Here is a 20651-nt window from a genome sequence, read left to right on the forward strand (position 1 = left end):
TGTTGGTTAGAGCCCAACATTGTGACTGTTGTTGGCAGAGTTTTTGCTTGGCACAGCTTCACTTTGACTTTGTTTTGTACGCATCATATCAGGTTATGTAAGTAGCTCTGCAAGTTCTGACAGTGACTCACTGTCAGCTGTATTTTTTCTGTAATCTGTGCATAGATTAATATCTCAAATCTGTCCATGTTTATACCTGCAGGTTGTGTATGTGACAGCTACATTTCCTTACGTCATGTTGTTGATCCTGCTGATCAGAGGAGTGACGCTGCCAGGAGCATACGACGGCATCAAGTTCTACCTCTATCCGGACATTTCACGTCTCTCTGACCCTCAGGTAGGCTTGGACCCACTGTATCCCTCTTTTGCAGCAGAGGTAAAAAGACAGTAGAAGTGTCACTGAAATGTTGCCACCTACAGGAAAGAAGAGCAATAGGTCTTTCTGTTTTATCGCCTGCAGGCAATACCTGTTAACAGCAGCAGTTTTATACTGGGCCTGCTGTTGTCTTTATTTGTGTGTTGGGAGTTCACCTCATCACCTTTTCAAAGTAACCAGGACAGTCAACGAGGTCAGAGGACACACACTGGGTCACTCATAGCAGTGTACATTTTCCTTTCTCTCAGTGTTCAGCAGAAAATATGCACATGTTAACAATCCCTGTTTATTCTAAGTTAAAACTGTAAAACCCAAAACATTCACACACACTACAGCTATGAAAAAGAAAATAGAGTTGCAACACTTACTGCCTGCAGGTGGCACGTGTCAGGGATGAAGAAGCCATTAGTTTCGTTGCCTGTAGATGGCATACCTCCACAATATTTCCTCCCTTGTTTATATTGTTCTTGTGTCCTCATATTATGATTCTGGTATTTCTTAAAGGCAGCATAATGTTCATTTGATCAGTTGAATTAGTGTGATTGCATTGTGTATCAATGTCAATAACAATGTGAAGCAAGAAGTGTTTAAGAGACTCGTCTCATGAACTCATGAGATTGAATTTATACCCCTGCCTCATACCCACCTGTCTGGAGCTGACTATCTGCCAGGGGGACAGGTGGTGTTGTTATTACTGTAATGCGATGGGGGATCAGTCCTTTTTTTTTTTTTTTTAACTATTTATGCACACCACAAACACATTCATGTACCGTATACACAAAACAACTGCTTACCATTTTATGCAGAAAGAAGCTGCATACCAAACAGTGAATTGTACCTCTCTTTTTCATATAGTTCTAAACATTTATGTGCATTTATGTGTCCTGCTCTAGTGGCAGTGATGCTACTGTGGTTTATTATAGCAGAGCTGACACTTCATGCTGGTGATGCAACGTCCAGGGTCAGGTAGTGAGCTTTCAGAGGGGTTGAAAGATCAGGATTTGAGGCTAATGGAGGTGGTGAATTAACATAGGACTCATATAGCTGGACAGATGCATACTCACACCGAGCGGACTCCTTGACCTCGTCTGGAAAAGGCGGACAGCTCAGGTCGCTAAGCAACAGTGCACAAGGAAATGACAGTGGATGGGGTGTCATGACAACATGAATTGAGACAGAGGAACAGTTGAGTGAAGATCATAGATAGATAGATAGATGCTGTACATACTTTTACTTATCACTTACAAATGTCTGCTTTCTAAAATCCTCTGTGGACAAAATTGTGTGAAAATGATGTTTCTGTATCAATATTACATATTCATTTCAGCCATCAGGTAAAAAAGGTTCACCAGCTGATAAGGCTTGTATGGCTTAGGTTCAGGATGTCATGGTTGATTAAAAGAACAAATGTGAAATTAGATGGTCATTTACGTTGTAAAACTTTCAGAATCAACCGTTTATTAAACCCTTTCCCCCAAAAAACGATTGTCCATTCACATCTTCGCAACTGTAACGTGGCACGGCAGAACTGTCAAGCTTTGGATTTCTCTGCGTGTTGAAGTGGTGTGCATGGGACTGTAGTAAGAGTCTTTTTCTTAGCCTTGCCAGGGTCAAAATCACAAGTGCAACATTGTAACAGTGTTTATTTGCTCTAACGTAAGCTGCAATCACTAGCATGCCTGGCTAATGACTGCAGGTATTAAGTTAGCCTCAGTCTTCTAGGGAAAATATCATGCAGACTAGACTCTGGAGCTTTCAAGTGCACATTTAAGACACTTTTAAGAAGACTTTTGCCTTGAAAAGAGTTAACAGGAAACATTTAAAAGTCATTGTGAACTTGTGTTTTATAACTAGACCATGGTGCTAATACTGTATAAATAGCTAGCTAACTAGCCACAGCTGATAAAATCTACTGGTGACAGCTGTCATTTCAGCAGGCAGAAGTGATGGTTAGAGGCCAGAAATGACAGCCTGCTGTCCCATTTCAGAACTGACTGAGAACATCCACCAACCACTTCTTAAGTGTGATGATCATAGTGCTTGTTTTCTAACCATGTCTCCTTTGTGTGACCTTTTCATGCTTACAAAAGGGCAGCTCTCTTTCATCTCTTGCATTTGACAACATATCACAGCATTTCAGGAAACGTCATTCTCGAAGTGGATCACCTCCTCCTGCTCAGACTCACAACAAGTCTAAACATCCACACTTGGGATGAAATGTCATGGATGACCAGGAAATGTTATTTTCTCTGGATAAATTTGGTCAGTCTGCAAATGTACAAACAAGCCGGTCTGTTTCACACAACTTGTTGTTGTGGTGAGAAAAGGTGTTAAGAACATACAGATATCTTGCCATAATCCTCTCTTGGATGATATAATGCAGTTATATAAAGACATTATAAAGCCCATAACATTAACTCTTGATAAACTGTTATCAATACAAGAGTTTGATTGAACATTTGTTGATTTAATAGGCCCTCCAGCTGTTGTCCAGTGAGGCGATTGTTGCATCTGTGACTTTAGTAAAGTGAGACAAGAGAAACAGCGATACAGATAGACAATGCGTGAGTGAGAAAAAATAGATGGACAAACAAAGACACAAACAGAAAGGGTGAAGGAGCGTGATAAAGAAGCGCTGCTGTTTGGCAGAGGAAGACATTACTTCTGACACCAATGTTAAATTAGCTTCCTCGGGGACAATCAGGCTTCTGTTCAGTTCACAAGGCGGCGTGGAGTGTGTGTGTGGCTGTCACCCGCTCTTTTCACACCCATGAACTTCATCATGCCTCCCCCATTCTCTTCTTTCCTATACCTTTCTCCCACTGACTGTCTCCCTCCTTCTCACCCTCCACCCTGCATTGTGCATCACCCCTCCTCTCCACACTTCTCACACTCTCATACTCCCTCTCCTTTCTTGTCATGCACTTCTGGTGAAAATACAGGCTATTTGTGTCTTTTCCCCAGCCTCTCCAGTGCCACAGCTATCGTCAAACTAACTTTCATTTCCTTCCAAAGACTTGCAAAAACTGATGTTTTTTTTTTTTACTTGGGAGGAGCTAAAACAGCACCGACTCACTATCTCATAAAGTTGATGATGAACGTGTGAACAAGTTGTTTCCTATGTACACACCCAGCATATATACTGCACAGTAACCTTTATTTAATCATGTAATCTCATTAAGATCAAGTTCATAGCAACAGCAGCATTAGCACATCATTGTGCTTGTGTCAACCTGGTGAAGATAAGTTCAATATTCGCTCTTCTTTTAGCTCTGTTCTTGTTCTTTGTGCTAAATGTTCAGTGGGTTTTTGGAGCATTTTGGAGTCAAATCAAAGTTGTTAGCTGAAAAGCTACATTAAAGCTCTGTTGAGTTCAGGGGAAAAACAGAGCGTTAATCCTCTGTGGATTCATCACTACGAGCAACTCTTTTCACATACAAGTGGTCATGAGATGCACTGTTGCCATTTCATTAAAAGTTTAATCTGCCTGCAGGTTTTCCATTTCTACGTAGGTTTGGTGTAAAAATGCTGAAGTTACTGTCTTTCAATTTGCAGAAAAAATATAACACTTCAATTCAAAACCAAGATGATGCTCAAAAGAATCAGATTATATTAGTTCATACTGGAATAAGAAGGTCGTATCAACGTCAGCTCAGGTAAAGGATTTTCCATAAACAACCAGTGTAATGATTACTCATAGATAAAAAACCTCTATACAGTGAAATCAGAATTCTTAGTAGTTAGGAGGAGTAGTTTAGCTTTTCTAATGAAATATTAAAAATACCAAATTTGAAATTGTAGAATGTTAAAAAAGCAATTCCCTCCAATGTACTGCTGTTGCATTTTCTCTCCATGTTCAAGGCCTTTCCTCCTTAGACATAAAAATCTCTAAGGCACTGTCTTTTTAAACAATTAAAGTTTATTGTCATGACAGGTCACGTTAAACTTAAAACAAACTGTGTTTGAAGGTTTGATGCTGAAATGCTGTTTAAAGAGAAAGTGCCTTGTAATTCTCTTGTGATTTTTATGCATGTTTTTAAATTGAGGCAGCCAGCTGAATTCATCGAATCTGTGCCTGGATGTCATATCTTATCCTGTATAAAATCCTGTACTGGGTAGAAAAAAGATTCAAACACCAGATGGCTGTTTCCTCATCAATTTGCTGAAGGTGTAAGGTTTCCCTGTGCTCACTTTAAATCAGAGTTTAAGTGTACATATGAGTATGATGGACTGTTCTGTGCAGTAGGATGACATCTTGTGTCCACAAATGAAACTTGTGAAATCAGAAAATATTTGCATATTCATAGCTTCTGGATATTTCAGTCAGAGAGAAGTAGATGGAATGTTATTGGGTATTTCTTGTGAAAAAAACAAAAAACAAATAAAAAACATCATCAACATCAAATTCAAATTACTATCGAGAAGAAAGCATCGTCTGAAAACATTCCTGGGAGGGATCTCTAAAATAAACAAAATGACTGTTAAATAACATCCTTCACTGAGTAGTAAAGATAAAAATTAATGGCCCCAAAGTGGGTGAATGAAAGCTAGTTGATTCAGCTAAATGTCCCAATGCACTTCACATATAAATATCTTAAACTTATGAATCTCATTTACAGAAATGATGGGATGTGAGAAGCGCGAAGAGAGAAACATTTACCTTACAAGAACACTATTTTTCAACCAATGGCATCCAGCTTTGACTCAGTGGAAACGTTTCCTGGAGCCACAGTCTCAACATAACCAAACACAAGCCGGCCAAATTAGGCACAACATCAACAAGTGATTCTCTCTGAGCCTGGGCCTTTAAGGTTTCCCTGCGCTGTGCGGCCATCAGCCGAGGGTGAACTAAAGGGAACATTAATGAACATTAGGAGAGAAAGGCCTGTTCTTCCACAGGAACAGTCCTGTGTTTGTGAGGTCACAGAAGTTACCGTGGTTACTCTCAGGAGGGAGCGAAGACCGTGCGTTTGTTAATTGTTTCTCGGTGGGGAAATGAGATTAGTGGCTGAATGGTGATGTGAGAGAGTTTTCAAAGAGCCATGCTGCATTAAGTTTGAATTTGCTAGCACTCCATGTTATCCTGCGGGTTCTACGGTTCTGTGCTGCACTACAAACGAGTTTCATGATGCACATTTTCTGCCTCCTAAATCCTCATGAATCAGAACACTGCGCCTCATTTCCACATGAGATAAAGAAGGTGATACAGCTCCGGCATTGTACTTCACTTGTACTTATCACCAAACATTTACCAACAATGTGACACCTAATTGTTGTGCACTGAAACTGGGACTTATCCAGCATGTTTCCCCTCTGCCCAGTGTATACTGGGATAAGCCGCGACCCTAAAGAGGATTAACCTGTTGAAACTGAGAGAGTTGAGAATGAATGATTTTTAATGGTGTGCATAGGAAATTCCTTTTTTTTCTGCACAGATTGCAAGGTCAGCTATGCAGCAGCACTCCTGCATGGGAGTTTACACAGTCACTGAAGCATAGCAGCTGATTATTCCTCATGTTTAAATAACAAAAGAGGTTCATTGTCCTGAGGGCATTCTCATTTCAGGCAACTTTTTGCGTGCTAACATTTGTTTATTAGCATGAAACACAAAGCAGAGTGGAGGCTTATGGGAATTTGTTTTGCATGTATTTGGTCATTAACCGAAGTATTTAAAAAGTCAGAGGATCACCAAAGTTATTTTACTAAAACCCACAAATGTAAACCTCATGGTGGCGCTAAAGGAAAACTCAAGAATCAACAAAGTCAGCAGGGTTCATCCTCTTGGGACCATGAAAGTACAAAATGTCATGGCAATTATTCCTATAGTTGTTAACATATTTCAGGCTGGAACAAAGTGGCAGACGGACCCACGGTCAGACTGTCGATAGAAAGGTCTAAAAAGCCGACCCAAGTGGGATCTAGGCAGGCGGATAGTTGTATTTGAGATATCTCACCAACTCAATACAATGGATCTCACTTCACTTGAACTATTTTGCATTGAAGAAACAGTCCCCATGAAAACTGTTCACAGTGTGTTCAGCCCTCAGCCTTCTGCAAATGTGATTCATTTTTCAGTGCATTGGCCCACTCACTACTGTCTGCTCTGCCAATAATATGAAGAGTTTGAAAGGTAAAAAAAAAAAAACTTTAATATTTAAGGGAATAATATGCTGCAGAACCCCCCCCCCCCACCACCACCACCACCATAAAATACACAGGAATTGAGTTAGTGAAGCGAAATATGAATGTTTAGGCAGTGGAAGACTTTGTGTCTACTTTTAGGATGTTAATTCATGATTCATACTGCTCCTCTGTGTGCCTCTCGGAGGGGAAAGAAAACAGTTGAGCTGAGCCATAATTTCATTACAAAGTCACTCAAATGAAAATCAGGTAGATGAGGGGTAACAAAAGAAAAGTGGGGTTTAATTAGAAAAGATAAAAAGTCAGCCCTTGACATATCATAGTAATCTCTTGTAACTGTCAGAGCCTGTTCTACTCATTGAAATTCTGTGATTTGATTAATTTAAAGAATCTCACAAGGAATTGATATTATAGGCTGAGAAGCATTGATGAAGTGGAAATTAAAGTGTATCTGGATCAAGACCATGACAAATTATCGGAAAGCTTAAATGTTTCTGAAACTTGGGTCTTTGTGTAATAAGCGCATGCAGACAAATGAAAGGAAAACCTAACATGGTTAAGATGGTTAAGGCACCTTAGGCACCTCCTTTATTGATAAGATATCCTTCATCGATCCCGCCAAAAGGAAATTCAGGGGCGTCGTTATTGCCTTAGTCCAAAGCCAATCCATACGCAGCCGTGAGGGGCATGAGCTCCTCCTTGGGGAAATTTCTGAAATTGTAGTTTTCCTATTGCGTGACTGACATAAAAACAAAGGTAAAACAAAGCAACAGCGCGTAGCCTCATGCCCAAAATTCAACTATGATAAGAAAATATCCGACATATTAGTCTGCTTCCTCTGTCGTCTTCTCCTGCTGGTAACTTTACCGTGTCTGTGTGGTGGTCTGCTGAAACGCTTAGGGGTCTGTGGGAATTCTGGGATTGGGCCTTTCAGGTCAGGTCAGGGACGGAGTGAACATCTGACATAGCGGGCATTTTCCCGGTGGGCCGACGTGCGATTTGGGCCGATAGTCGGCCACTTTATATTTATTTTAAATGTTCGTCTGACCAGCCCATAATACCAGATAGTCGATCAGTGGCCCCATCACATCGTTAAACACCAACCACTTTCGCTTTGGTCTAGCCGGCATAATGCATACGAAAACAACAACAACAACAACAACAACGACAACAACAAAAAACGTAACGTAATCTGTTAGGATTACGTTACTTTCCTCCTTTCTGACGGGATTCACACACTCCGACGCTGACTCTATCTATCTATCTATCTATCTATCTATCTATCTATCTATCTATCTATCTATCTATCTATCTATCTATCTATCTATCTATCGCTGTTATTATTATTATCATTAATATTATTGGTGTGTGTGTGTGTGTGCATGCGTGCGTGTGTGTGTGTGTGTGTGTGTGTGTCAGGTCGGATCCTGGCCCGGATTGTTGTTATTATTAGTGTGTGCTTGTCCCGGTCGGATCCGGATCTGGTCTCGGGTCGGACCTGGGTAATTTACCTGGGACCGACCCGGAAATTTCCCGGGACTTTCCCGGACCGACCCGGAATTTACCTGGGACTGACCTGGAAATTTCCCGGGACTTTACCGGGACCGACCCGGAACTTATCCGGGACCGACCCGGAAATTTCCCGGGACATTGCCGGGTCGGACCCGGGAAAGTTCCGGGTCGGACCCGGTAGGTACCGAGTCGGATCCCAGGTCAGATGCTGAAAAACTGATTCATACCTTAATTCAAGCTGACTCGACCCAGCTGTTACCATCATTATTATCATCAGTGTGTGTCCCGGGTCAAATACCGGGTCGAATCCAGCCCGGGTTGTTGATGCATTATTATAAGTGTGTCTGTGTCCCGGGTCAGATCCCGGGTCGGATCCCGGCCCGGGTTGTTGTTGTTATTATTATTACTATCATCATCATTAGTGTGTGTCTCTCTGTGCGGCCCGGTACCAAATGGCCCACGGACCGGTACCAGTGCTGTACAGTATGTTCTGTGTTTTTTTTTTTTTGTTTTGTTTTTTTTAGTTTTAAAAACATTTGTCAGGGGTGATGATGAAGATACGGGTATGATGTATTGATATAAGGTGTCCTTAAACAGAGTGTCTGACCCTGAAGTGCGCAAAGTGCAGATACCTGTGGGATCTGTCTGCCGGGGACAGGGAACTGCAGCGCGGGGAAGTGCGCCCTGCACTTCTTCTGACAGGACTCTCATCATAATGTACCAGTAGACGCGGAGATCCCGGTTTCCTTCAAAGGACGGTTCTTCATGTGTGCTGCTGCTGCTGCTACTACAGTGCAGCATGCAGTATCTCACGCGGTCCCTAAGAAGCCGGTGCAAGCGCAAACTCAATTCCAAATAATGGATCGATTACGTCCACCTTACCGGCTCGGGTTTCTCAGTGGAGGCCAGGGACGGACTGACCATCTGGCATTTTCCCGGTGGGCCGACGTGCTATTTGGGCCGATAGTCGGCCACTTTTTATTTATTTTAAATATTCGTCTGACCAGCCCATAATACCAGACAGTCGATCAGCGGCCCCATCACATCGTTAAACATCAACCCCTTTCGCTTTGTTCTAGCCGGCATAATGCATTCGGCAAAAAAAAAAGAAAAAAAAAAGCTTGTTTTTTAGCTTGTTCATAACCACCGACCAGCCCTCCACACAACTTGGTCTGTGGCCCATAGGTTATTAAATTCACTGACACTTGATCTTGCCCAATCATATCATGAAACACCTCTCTCTCTCTCTCTCTCTCTCTCTCTCTCTCTCTCTCTCTCTCTCTCTCTCTCTCTCACACACACACACACACACACACACACACACACACACACACACACACACACACACACACACACACACACACACACACACACACACACACACACCCCTTCACTTGTTTGTTATAGGAGTCCTTTAGGGGATGACTTCACTTGCATCCCTTTTCCTTGGTAAGTTCACAGTTAATGTAATGCGAAGACACAGCGGATCCTCTCATTCTCTTTCTATCTGTCACACACATAAAGGATGATGTCTTTTTTTTAAGGATTTGCCCAAGTTCACAGGCCTTCTTTATTCAGCACTGTCTGGAAAACAGTGATAATCAGATCAATCAACCATGTCTGTTATTTCTCTTTCCCTCTCCCTCATTCATGTGTCATCATCCCTCTTCAGTTTTCAGTTTCTACACTGCTATTTTTATCTTGAAGACTGACCAATAATTAAATCTCTCTTGCTTTCTCTCTCAAACATACATACACAGAGTTCAAAGTTCATTCAGGAGTTCAGCTTCATTCATCCTTTTGGACTGGGTTAGTTCACAATTTATTGAGTACTACTCTTGGAAGAGTTAGCATCTGATCCATCATTTCTCATCTCTATTCTTTCTCTTTCTCTTTTCTTCCTCCCTGAAACACATAGGTACACCCAATACGATGAATTCTGCTTAAACATCCATTACTGTGATGGAGTGGTGGAGTGTACTTTTTTTGTAGTGTTAATAAATTAGACTTTTTGGAAATATTTAATGTGTCCACTCTCACTGATTCCTGTTAACTCATTGCATGGCTTAAGGTGCGTGGCTTTAAAGAGCTGCAGAGTTGGTATACACATTCAAGAGACTGAAAAGACTGAAAAGGTGTGCGTTATCGAATGTGGTGGGCTGGTATGGTCCAAAATGCCAGGGCCGACTTTTTGTTCCGGTCTGCCCCTGTTGCCTTCTATATAAATCTCTTCATTAAAGGTGAAAATACAAAGAAAATGACCTAAAGTAAGTGGGTAGATCAGGTGAGTATGAAACTGATGTGAATCATATGCTACAGCCTTCACAGTCATCAGATCTTAACCTGCGGGAGGCACTTCTTATGCTGATGGATTTTACTTGAATTTGTCACTTGTTACCGCATGTTTATGCCCGCTTTGCCTTCAGGTATGGGTGGATGCGGGAACCCAAATCTTCTTCTCCTATGCCATCTGCTTGGGCTGTCTCACTGCTCTGGGAAGTTACAATGCCTACAACAATAACTGCTACAGGTAAGACAAGACAGAACTGATCTCACCTAAAGGGGAGTTGTTGTGCAGCAGCTGCAGGGCAAAAGTAGTACGAAGGGCAAATATGGAAAATTAAAAAAGTGCAAATGTGAAAATATGGCCATGATTAACCATAAAGATCATAAGGTACTCATACTCATTTGAAAGTGAGAATGTGGCTACTGGTAGATGTATTAATGGATGATAATGTATAAACTGTATACTTATTATCATAAAGAATATAAGAATACATGTAAGCTGATGGATGGTGGTTTGGCACATTCTGTATCACTTCACTTTCCGTTCATCACACTTTTCTGTGCATGAGACTGCATGAGGCAGAAAGTCAGTGTTGCCTCCAGTGTTAGGACAACTATTACAGTAAGTGTGATCTCCTTTTCCCTGTCTTGCTCCTCAGAGACTGCATCATGCTGTGCTGTCTGAACAGCGGCACCAGCTTTGTGGCAGGTTTTGCTATCTTCTCCGTGCTCGGCTTCATGGCCTATGAACAAAACGTTCCCATCGAGGCTGTGGCCGAATCTGGTGAGAGAATAACAATCAATAAATACCAACTTAAGGGTATACACTATACCTAAAGCACATGCTAGATCAAAGAGGGCCTGCCTGAATCTTTGTGCCCACATCCACCATATTGTGCTAAAATGGATAAACATAACCAGTTATATAACTCCACACTCTTCACCTAGGCTCTTAGTCCACCGCATTATGATTTATTCAAGTCAGTATGAATGATTTAGTGAATGTGACAGAGCGAGAGATTTGAAATGTTTGTCTGGGTGCATGGCAAGCACGGAGGTGTTTTAAATAATGTGTTTCCAAGGGTCTGTCACCAAATTTCAGTGCTAAATAAGGTAACAGCATGCCACCTCTTATTTTGAACCAATCAATCACAACAGTGTTTCACAGCAGTATCTCATCTCATTCATGCCCCTCTCAGACCACTTCTCTGCACTTACAGTATGTTTATTTGCCTTTAGTTCATATACAGTACTGAATTTTTTGAGAGGGACATTTAAACACCCTTTAAAACTGATGCATTTAGTAAATATCATAAGCTTTCCTGAGTGGAGGTTTACTAGCTTCTTCATTGTTTTATTGATAATGTGTTAAAGAATTAAATAATACTACTTATATGGTCATTTAAACAATAATGAAAAGCAATAATGTCACTTATCATGTATATAGACGGCAAGAAGTCCGCAACGACAATTTGCAAAGGCTTTAACAGAAAAGTGAGAGCTTCTCTCTCTCCAGCTCGGATGTAACACCTGTTTGTGATTTATATATGTATTTATTGTGATGCAGGTCCTGGTCTGGCATTCATTGCATACCCCAAGGCTGTTACTATGATGCCTCTGTCCCCACTTTGGGCCTGTCTCTTCTTCATGATGCTCATCTTCCTCGGTCTGGACAGTCAGGTGAGGACTGACGGTGTGAGAATACTGAGGTTATATGTTTCACTTAATAATGCAATTTAAAGGTTGGACCTTTTGGTGAAAAGGGAAGGTAAAAAAATAAAATGACTCAATGCTTTGGCTCATATGACTCTGTTTGGTCTGTATGTGACAGGTGGAGTTTCGTATCAGTCCTGCAAATGTTCAGTTTTGAAAAATTTGGTTTTATTCTTCAGCATATTGACGTGTTCTTTCACTGTGAATTTAGATCAGCTGTTATGATTATGTGAACCATAATTAAATCTTTGAGCTGGAGGAACAAACAGTCGGCAGATCAAATGTCATCAATACAAATGTGTGTATTTTTATGCATGATATGAGCTCACAATAAGTTTACATTTTTAATATACCACTGTATAGTCTTGTCATCTAATTGATAAATAAATAAGGCTGTGCAACTCCCATTTTATAGAATTTGTGCTTTCATTTTGCAGTTTGTGTGCGTGGAGAGTTTAGTGACAGCCGTGGTGGACATGTACCCAGAGACCTTCAGGAGAGGCTACCGCAGAGAGCTGCTGATCCTGGGCATGTCTGTGGCCTCCTTCTTCATAGGACTCATCATGTGTACGGAGGTAAGACTCAGCTAAAGTTACAGCATTAGAGTTAAAGTTCAAGTTTTTAAATGATGTGCTGCAAGAGTGACCTGTTATGACTGTTTTTTGAATGAAGAAGCAAAAGAAAGTCTACCAAAATACACAAAATGACAAAGTCAAAGTGTAGCTGTAGCAAATGCATTGTGTTTCTACAATCATACATGCAGTATTTTGAGCAATGAAACCAACAAGTTGTAGACAGAAGAGAAAAATGATAGCTTTAGTTACACGTCAGAGTTTCCTCATCTTATTTCTGGTTGTCTACTGCTCATCTCAGCTTTGGAGATTAGACTGTTTTTGTCCTCTCATCATGTTTACGTTTTAACGTAGACATATCATCACCATCATCCTCACCATGAGCACCGTAACCGCCAGTTTATGAAACAACCCAGAAATTTATTCCAGTGGAAAGTTTGTTTTCGGTCCTGAAGGTCAAGCTGTCCATCAAGTGCTGCGTTCATGTTACCAGCCTTGCTTCCATCTTCATGTAAGGAGGAGGATCTGGTTCCCCACACCTCCGAGAGGGTCTTTCATCTGCTAAAAGCTTTTCATGAGTCCATATGCACTGCTCTCCATCCGCCCCCACTGAAAACACTTTTCTCCAGTTGCCCCATAACCACCATGAAACAAGGGAAAACAGCTATAATGGAATATTAAAGTGCAGTCCTTTCCTTTGCCTTTCCAGCCAGCTGCTTTGTCCAGTGACTTGACCTCTGTTTGTCAGCACCGCTACATAAAATCCTCCAGTTTCTCCCTTTGCTTTTACGCATCTCTCAGCACTGCCTGCACTCTAGCTAAAGAGACATGATGAATAAAATGTCACAGGACACTTAGAGTAGGATTAAATCGCAGTTCAGAAGGTCCTCTGGGAGTTTAGTTCAATATCTGGTTGAAGTAGGGGCATGGAGGCAGCCACTGAGACATTTTGATGATTTACTGTTTACATGCAGTTTAGAGCAGTGATGTAACTCCACTCTTACATTCATGTGAGATTTTATTTATGGTGACCCTTTTAGGGGAAGCAGAACGAGGAGATGAGTTGTCTTGAGTGGAGGCAGGGGAGGTGGAGTGGATGGTGAAATGTGAGGAACACCAACGATTCTGTAACAATAGAAAACTTTGAAGGTTCGACTAGCAAAAGCAGCAATACCACAGTAAAGAAATACTCCATTACAAGTAAAAGTCCTGCATTCAAAATTTTACTTATGTTAGCATCAAAATGTCCAGGCCATTCGGCAGATCAAAATGTACCCCATGGCCTAGTTTCAGAATAATAAAGACTGCAAAATTAAAATCATTGATGCGTTCATGTTTAAATATCACTTTAATGTTGCCGGTAAAGGTGGAGTTTAATTACTGGATACACTGCTGGTTAGCTCAGTCATCATAATAATCATCATCATCATGACTCATCACAATTTGTTGATTGTAATATGTATGAATACTGTGAATCTGAAAGTTACTAGAAATGAAAGATGGAAAGTAAATACAGTTTAAAAACAACCTTTCTCTTAGAACTGTAGTGGAGGAGAAGTATAAAGTGGTATAAAAGGGAAATACTTAAGTAATGTACAAACACCTAAAAATTGTACTCAAATGCAATGCTCCGCCTGAGTAAATATTTACTTATTCTCCACCACTGTTATATCTGTCTGCTTGTTACAGCTAGCAGCCACTTAGCTTAGCTTAGCATAGTCTTGGTAGTTGTTGAATTATGCTACTGAATTTTACTAATGAAGCGAGATATCAGTGGGTTTTTTGTGTGTTTTTTTTACTTCTGGCACAGCTAGGCTAGCTGATTCCTCCTGTTCCCAGTCTTTATGCTAAGCTAAGCTAACAAACTAAAGCTAACTCATACAGAACTGACAGATATTAGAGTGATAAAGTGAACGAGCACATTTTCCAATATGTCAAACTACACCTTTAACGTTCAGGGATAGGTCACAGTGCTGTTGGCTGATGTTCTTAATTTTATTACTACCACGTGATGGTACCAGCTTAGTACTGGGAACTTCTTTATGCAATGAACAGAAGCAATTCTGGGACAAAACCTCATTTTCAGTCAGGTATTAGCAATATCAGAGCAGAGTTGCTGTTCCCATTGGAGAACATCGGCCTCTGACAACCAAATCAAGCACACCGGGTTCATTTCATATTTGCTGTGATCTAACCGAGTCTGCTGCTCATACAGAGGCTGTGACAGCAAAATGACACCTGTCTCGTCCTATCAGGGAGGGATGTACGTCTTCCAGCTGTTTGACTCGTACGCTGCCAGCGGGATGTGCTTGCTGTTTGTGGCCATATTTGAGTCCATATGTATCGGCTGGGTGTACGGTAAGATAACCATCCCGACTCAACCAGGGCTCTCAAAGACATGCTCGTCTTTTATGTCTCATCCGTGTTCCCTCAGATAACGGTGAACTGAACAGCTGGGTGTCAGCTCAGAGGAGCAGGCCGTTGCACAAACATTGTGTCATGCTTTTACCCTCCTTGCTGCAATCATATTTCTTCTCTGCCCTCTGCTGGAGAATGGGCTCAAACACACGCATCAGTCACCCAGTGATATACAAGGCACACAAATCTTTTTACTGAGCTATTACAAAATAATATGTGTGGCTTTTATTTCTGGGTTTACCCTATTTAAACTACTGTCTGCCTAATTTACGCAGACAGCAAACCGAATTATATTTATAAAGGTTATTTTTCATGCTTTCATGCAAAATGATTTTGTCTCTCTTAAAAGAAAGTTTCAGACATTTTATCCACATCTAGTCAGCAGCTCTGTGCAGATGGCCATACCCTGTCAAAATACATCAGTCCCATCATTATTTTGATGTTACGTGCAGCAACTGTGAGAGACACTCATCTCATTTCAGGTAGCGACAGATTCTACCTAAATATCGAGGACATGATTGGCTACAAACCTGTCTTCTTCATCAAGTGGTGCTGGATGATCCTGACCCCGGGCATCTGTGCTGTGAGTCTCACTGCAGACACTAAATCAGGAGCAGCAGAAACATCAACAACAGCTAACAACATATCTTTTAGACGAATAGTGATGAAGGACATACACATAGCCGTAGTCAGTTATACCAGAAGTTAGCATTAAAGTAAGTAAGTATGTATGTATGTAAGTAAGCAAGCATTAACAGATTATACATGTCTTCATACAGACTCTGAATTCAAAGTATGTGACTTTTAGGCATCAAAGGAGCACATGCATTTCTGTCTCTGGCTGTAAACATTTAAAACACGTGTCGTTTCTCGTCTGCTGCAGGGAATTTTCCTGTTCTTCCTGATCAAATACAAACCGCTGAAGTACAACAACGTGTACACGTACCCTGACTGGGGCTACGGCATCGGCTGGTTCATGGCCATGTCCTCGATGGTCTGCATCCCTCTGGGGATTATCTGGATGATCTGGAAGACTCCTGGCACCTTCTCAGAGGTAAAAGTACACACAAGGACAAATCTCACTCTTATACTCCAGTATGACACAGGTGGTCACTCAGTGAGAGGGGAGTGTGGAGCAGCATTCCCCTCACTGTTCACATGACATTGTGAACAATACAGTAACAGTAATATTCATGCCATATTGCATTATTACGATCACTAATGAAGCCATGTTCGTGATGACCAGTAACCGTTACTGGAACTTTCAGTCTATCATTTGCTTTCCCCATCAAAACATAAAAAAGGTGGTTTTATCTTTGTTTGCACAGGCAATAGATGGAAACAAAGATCATAGGAAGTTTTATTTCAGTCAGCCTTCTCACTCATTCATTCTCTCATATCGCCATTCATGATGAAACTTTAGTTATGTTTGCACAAGATGAGCAGCAACGTCTCCCAGTCTAACAGGTTAATAGAATTTTCTTTTGCATTTTCAACTCATCTAGCAGATCCATTTAACTCTAATCAGGCCCAGGAGATGCTTTATGCAACTGACATCATCAGTCGGTGTTACTCCCAAGCAAACTATCAGGAAGATAATACAAAGCCGATCTCTAATAAAAGCAGATCTTTCCTAGTTCAAAACAACAGTGGTCATGTGACCAGATGTTATAGTAGAATCAGTCTTGATCAGACTTTCATTTACAGGAGTAAAGACTGGAAAAGCAGAACATTAGTGACTGTTTTTGCACTTGGGAAAGGTTATACCTGTATCACCTGCGGCCCTCGTGATGAAGGAAATGCATGAAAAGAATCCAGCTGTTGTATCTCTCCCATCTGACTTTCACAGAGGGATTGTGACACAGTTGGATGATCTCCCATCGTTGCTCAAGGGAGAAGGATTAAATAAACATGCTGCAGGTTTTTGATGGGAGATGATCAGTCGTGGCCTCTGGCCTTTTGGTCGACCTGAGGAGTGATGAAACGTCAATGAATGATATCAGTGATATTTTGGTCATGTCTTTCACATGGGATCCAAATGTTAGAACAGAGTAGTTCTGTATCTTAGCGCTTAAATAACTGACAGAAATGACAATGAATTACTTGAATTTGGTTAAATGTGTATGTCTTTAAAACCAACCCAGGTGAAAAAATTATCCTCCATGATACTTTTTAAAGAACGTACCAAGTACACTTTTGTCACCTTCGGGTATACTTAAACACGCTCAAGTAGTCCTTGAGTACCACTGGAGTAATACTTGAGTATACTTGAAGTGTAAATTGTTGCTAAATTGGCACAACTTTTTACAAACTTGAAGTGTACTGAGGTACACCAACGGAAATCAAGATTCATGAGCTTTCAAAACACACTTGCAGTACAACTGTATTATATGACCAATGTGTTGGAAATTCACTTAAATACACTTCAAATGGAGTGAAATTTAAGTACACTTTAATTTAGCCTGCTAATAGTGTATTGCAAAGGACTTGGAAATAAGAACACTTGTCGTAATTACACTTTATTACCATTAAAAGTATTTGTAATTTGTAAGTATTAAAACTACACTGAAGTGACAACTTCATATATGTTTATATATGATGGCTATTCAGTTGGTGGCTAGCAAGCTGGCTAGTTATTATATTAGCGTAAAGTTGCTCAAATGCCTGCAGACCATATTCTATTTGATATGATATACACAGTTTACACAGTATGTTGGAACAAAACCTCTATTCGCTTGGTAACTCTAGACCAAATAACAAAGAATGAAACTAAATGATGTAATGGTCAGTTGATGTTACACTGCCACAGACAGCAGATTTACTGTATTTGTCAACAAATTAATTGCTGGCACAGACATTTCAATGCTGGATAAAAGTTTGTTGATGCTTCCTTAGTTCATTCAAACAGCGCGATTATACACATAAGCTCTATCTGCTTAATGCTGCTATTGTTGTGGTGGGAGAATGAGAGATAAGCTCTTGTCTCTCGTTCTGTGCTCTCTGCAGAGAATGAAGAAGCTGACGACTCCCAGCAAGGATCTGAAAATGAGAGGGAAACTCGCCGCCCTCAGTCCTTACGCTGCCAACGATGCAAAACTTAAGGTTGATGGGAAAATATCCACCATCTCAGAGAAGGAGACGCATTTCTAGCTGACCGACCGATCGACCGACCGAGCTGCCTGCCGTCTTCACAATGAGTCCAACAAACGAAAACTACAGCAAACAGCAACATGACCCACCACCACACACAACAGGAAATGACTCGGAGTGTTATTTTTGTTTTGTAAAAAAAAAAACAGAAAAAAGGGGAGAAGTTATCACATGATTATGTAGTCTGCTTCTGTTTTGCACAAACTTTGATAACACATTTGTTGTTTTCAGTTAACATTGTGACTAAAGCAGCTGTTTCTTTCTTTTCTAACCATTAATATTTTGAAGTCTGTTTGATGACATACAAGAAATGGTTAAAACCTGTCCTGGTACCTTGTCAGTACTGGTCACACTTGTGTCTGGGCCTTTAGACCAACACGAGTGCATTGTGTTGTAAAAGGCTTACACTGTACATTTATTGGCAAAGTGCTGTGCCTCTCTATTTGGTACTAGGTACCCAAATGTGACTATCTATGATGTAGCAGCTTGGGGACCATTCTACATAGTTTTGCGTGTTAAGAGAGGATACTGCAGTATGTGTTAGTGCTGAGGCTATAGGAGGGCATAGTCTGAATACTTGCCTACAAAGCGTTTTGCCATTGAACTCTTGGACGTTCTCCGATCCAGCAGTGACTGTGAAACATTGTTTAGGCGTTCAGTGACTCTTATTTACTTGAATTCATTGTTGTCGTTTAGCAACAGATGCAAAAACTCAGCTTACTGGATGTAATTGAATGATATTATTTGGTTACTGATCCTCATGTCAGGATATACTGGGCCCTTCATGGCTTTGCCGATTTCCATGGCACTGCTCTTTCTAAATAGACGTCTCTGCTCGAGAGGTTATACTGAAGGTCCAGAGTTTAAACTCTCTATTAAAGCCCTCAGTTTTAGACATCTTTAACTTTCCATCTGTAGTTTTGAGCTACAGACATGGTTACAAATAGCAGTGAGTGACTCGCAGGCTGAGTCCCAAAACACACCTCTGTCTCCTCTAGCTGCCCTCCTATAAGTCGTGGGTATCTGTCATTTCACAGTAATTATGCTGAGCCTAACACAGAGTGACAGACAGACGTGCTTCCACCCCTGCATTTTTATTTCCTGCTCCGCCTGTAGAGGGGAAGATGGACGCCCATCAGATGAGCATTTCAAAACCCATCTGTCTTCTTATCCCCCTGCTTTTCATTCTTTCCCCTTGTCCCCTCCTCTCATTCCCCCTGTCCTTCCTTCTCATCTTCAGCCTCTGCTTGTCCACTTCTGTCAATTTTTCTTTCACGTCTGTGGTTGGTTTCTGCTCGTCACGTGGAGGGCTTGAGCGGTGACTCGGGCCTTGAATGAAGATGTGATGCTGAATGCTTTGTATTTCGTCAGGGACCTGTGCATCAGCGGTAGTGTTGCTATTGATTAGTGTTTCTGTGACCTTTCCTCTGACATTGTTAAGTGTGAAACGTCACTAAAAAAAAGGAAGAAAAAAAATCTTTTAATGTTGCTGCCTGAGCCGCTGCAGGGGTGAAAGCACAGTCTGTTCCTTTCATCCGTTTAATTGTGGTGAGAGTCAATGAGCTGGTCTCATTGTTCAGATCAATCTCATCCAATCAGCACTCGAATGACTCTGAGTTGTCCTACCTCCCTTCCTTGCTTTGTCCGATTTTCTCACTTCCTTTCCTTTCTTCCCTCTGCCCTCGTTTCCTGGTGAAAATGCAATCAGAGGAATGCATCTGAGGGGATGAAACCCAAATTTCTCTCTTTACAGTTTTTCAGGAGGAGGCAAAGAAAGCAGGGGAAGAAATAAGGAACTGATGAACTGAGGAAGTGTGCGATCGAGTAAGTAATGAGGGAATTCGAGGAAGTGATTAGTGACTGAAGCCCCTCCTGTCAAAGCTGTGACATCCTCTTAAACATGTGATTGGTCCCTCTGGTGTGGTTGCATTATGACATTATCACCTCCTCACTGATGTTTGTGCAAAGCTAATAGTTGTGTGCATCAGAAATTATAGCCTGCTGTTTAACACTGATCATGTTGATGTATATTTTTACATCTCTTTCTAGAAATCTGTGGTCTATTTCTTGAGATGAAAGATGTTTTAAAAGTATTGCTGTATTAAAAAGAACACGTCCTTTGTTTTGACTTTTGATATGCCGCTCAAAAGATCTTGTTATAGAAATATAATGAAAGGTGTTTTACTGTTCTGTACTGTTCTACACGCATTTTGGTATTCACAGGACACATGAACTGTCTGCTTACTCATTTTTAAGAATAAATATTATAAAGGAAATTGGAGAGTTGACTGATCTTTTTATTGAAGGTAATTTCTCAATTCAGCACCGTAGTTATACTGAAAAAGGAAAAAACTGATCTCAGATACTGACATTTCCATCTTGGAGTCCTTTGAAAGGGTTTCAACGCATCTGTTTGTGATGACACTTTATAGATAAAATGATAGGATCAGGTATGATAAGATGGCATTTTCCCAAGTCCAAGA

At 41.0% G+C, this 20651-nt stretch overlaps 1 protein-coding gene across 2 annotated transcripts in view; it reads left to right on the forward strand.

Moving 5' to 3' along the window:
* The window catches only part of slc6a11b (solute carrier family 6 member 11b), a 30788-nt gene extending 10339 nt beyond the window's left edge, over positions 1-20449 (forward strand). For both annotated transcript variants that reach the window (XM_070958801.1, XM_070958802.1), the window contains exons 7-15: positions 203-337; positions 10456-10559; positions 10975-11099; positions 11883-11995; positions 12466-12603; positions 14856-14958; positions 15501-15601; positions 15902-16072; positions 18025-20449. In XM_070958801.1, the coding sequence (XP_070814902.1) occupies positions 203-337; positions 10456-10559; positions 10975-11099; positions 11883-11995; positions 12466-12603; positions 14856-14958; positions 15501-15601; positions 15902-16072; positions 18025-18168 (1134 nt within the window). In that variant the 3' untranslated portion in view covers positions 18169-20449. The remainder of the gene's footprint in view (positions 1-202; positions 338-10455; positions 10560-10974; positions 11100-11882; positions 11996-12465; positions 12604-14855; positions 14959-15500; positions 15602-15901; positions 16073-18024) is intronic.
* Positions 20450-20651: the final 202 nt, after the last annotated feature.

This window comes from Chaetodon trifascialis, chromosome 3 (assembly GCF_039877785.1).
Source record: "Chaetodon trifascialis isolate fChaTrf1 chromosome 3, fChaTrf1.hap1, whole genome shotgun sequence".
Taxonomy (NCBI): Eukaryota; Metazoa; Chordata; class Actinopteri; order Chaetodontiformes; family Chaetodontidae; genus Chaetodon; species Chaetodon trifascialis.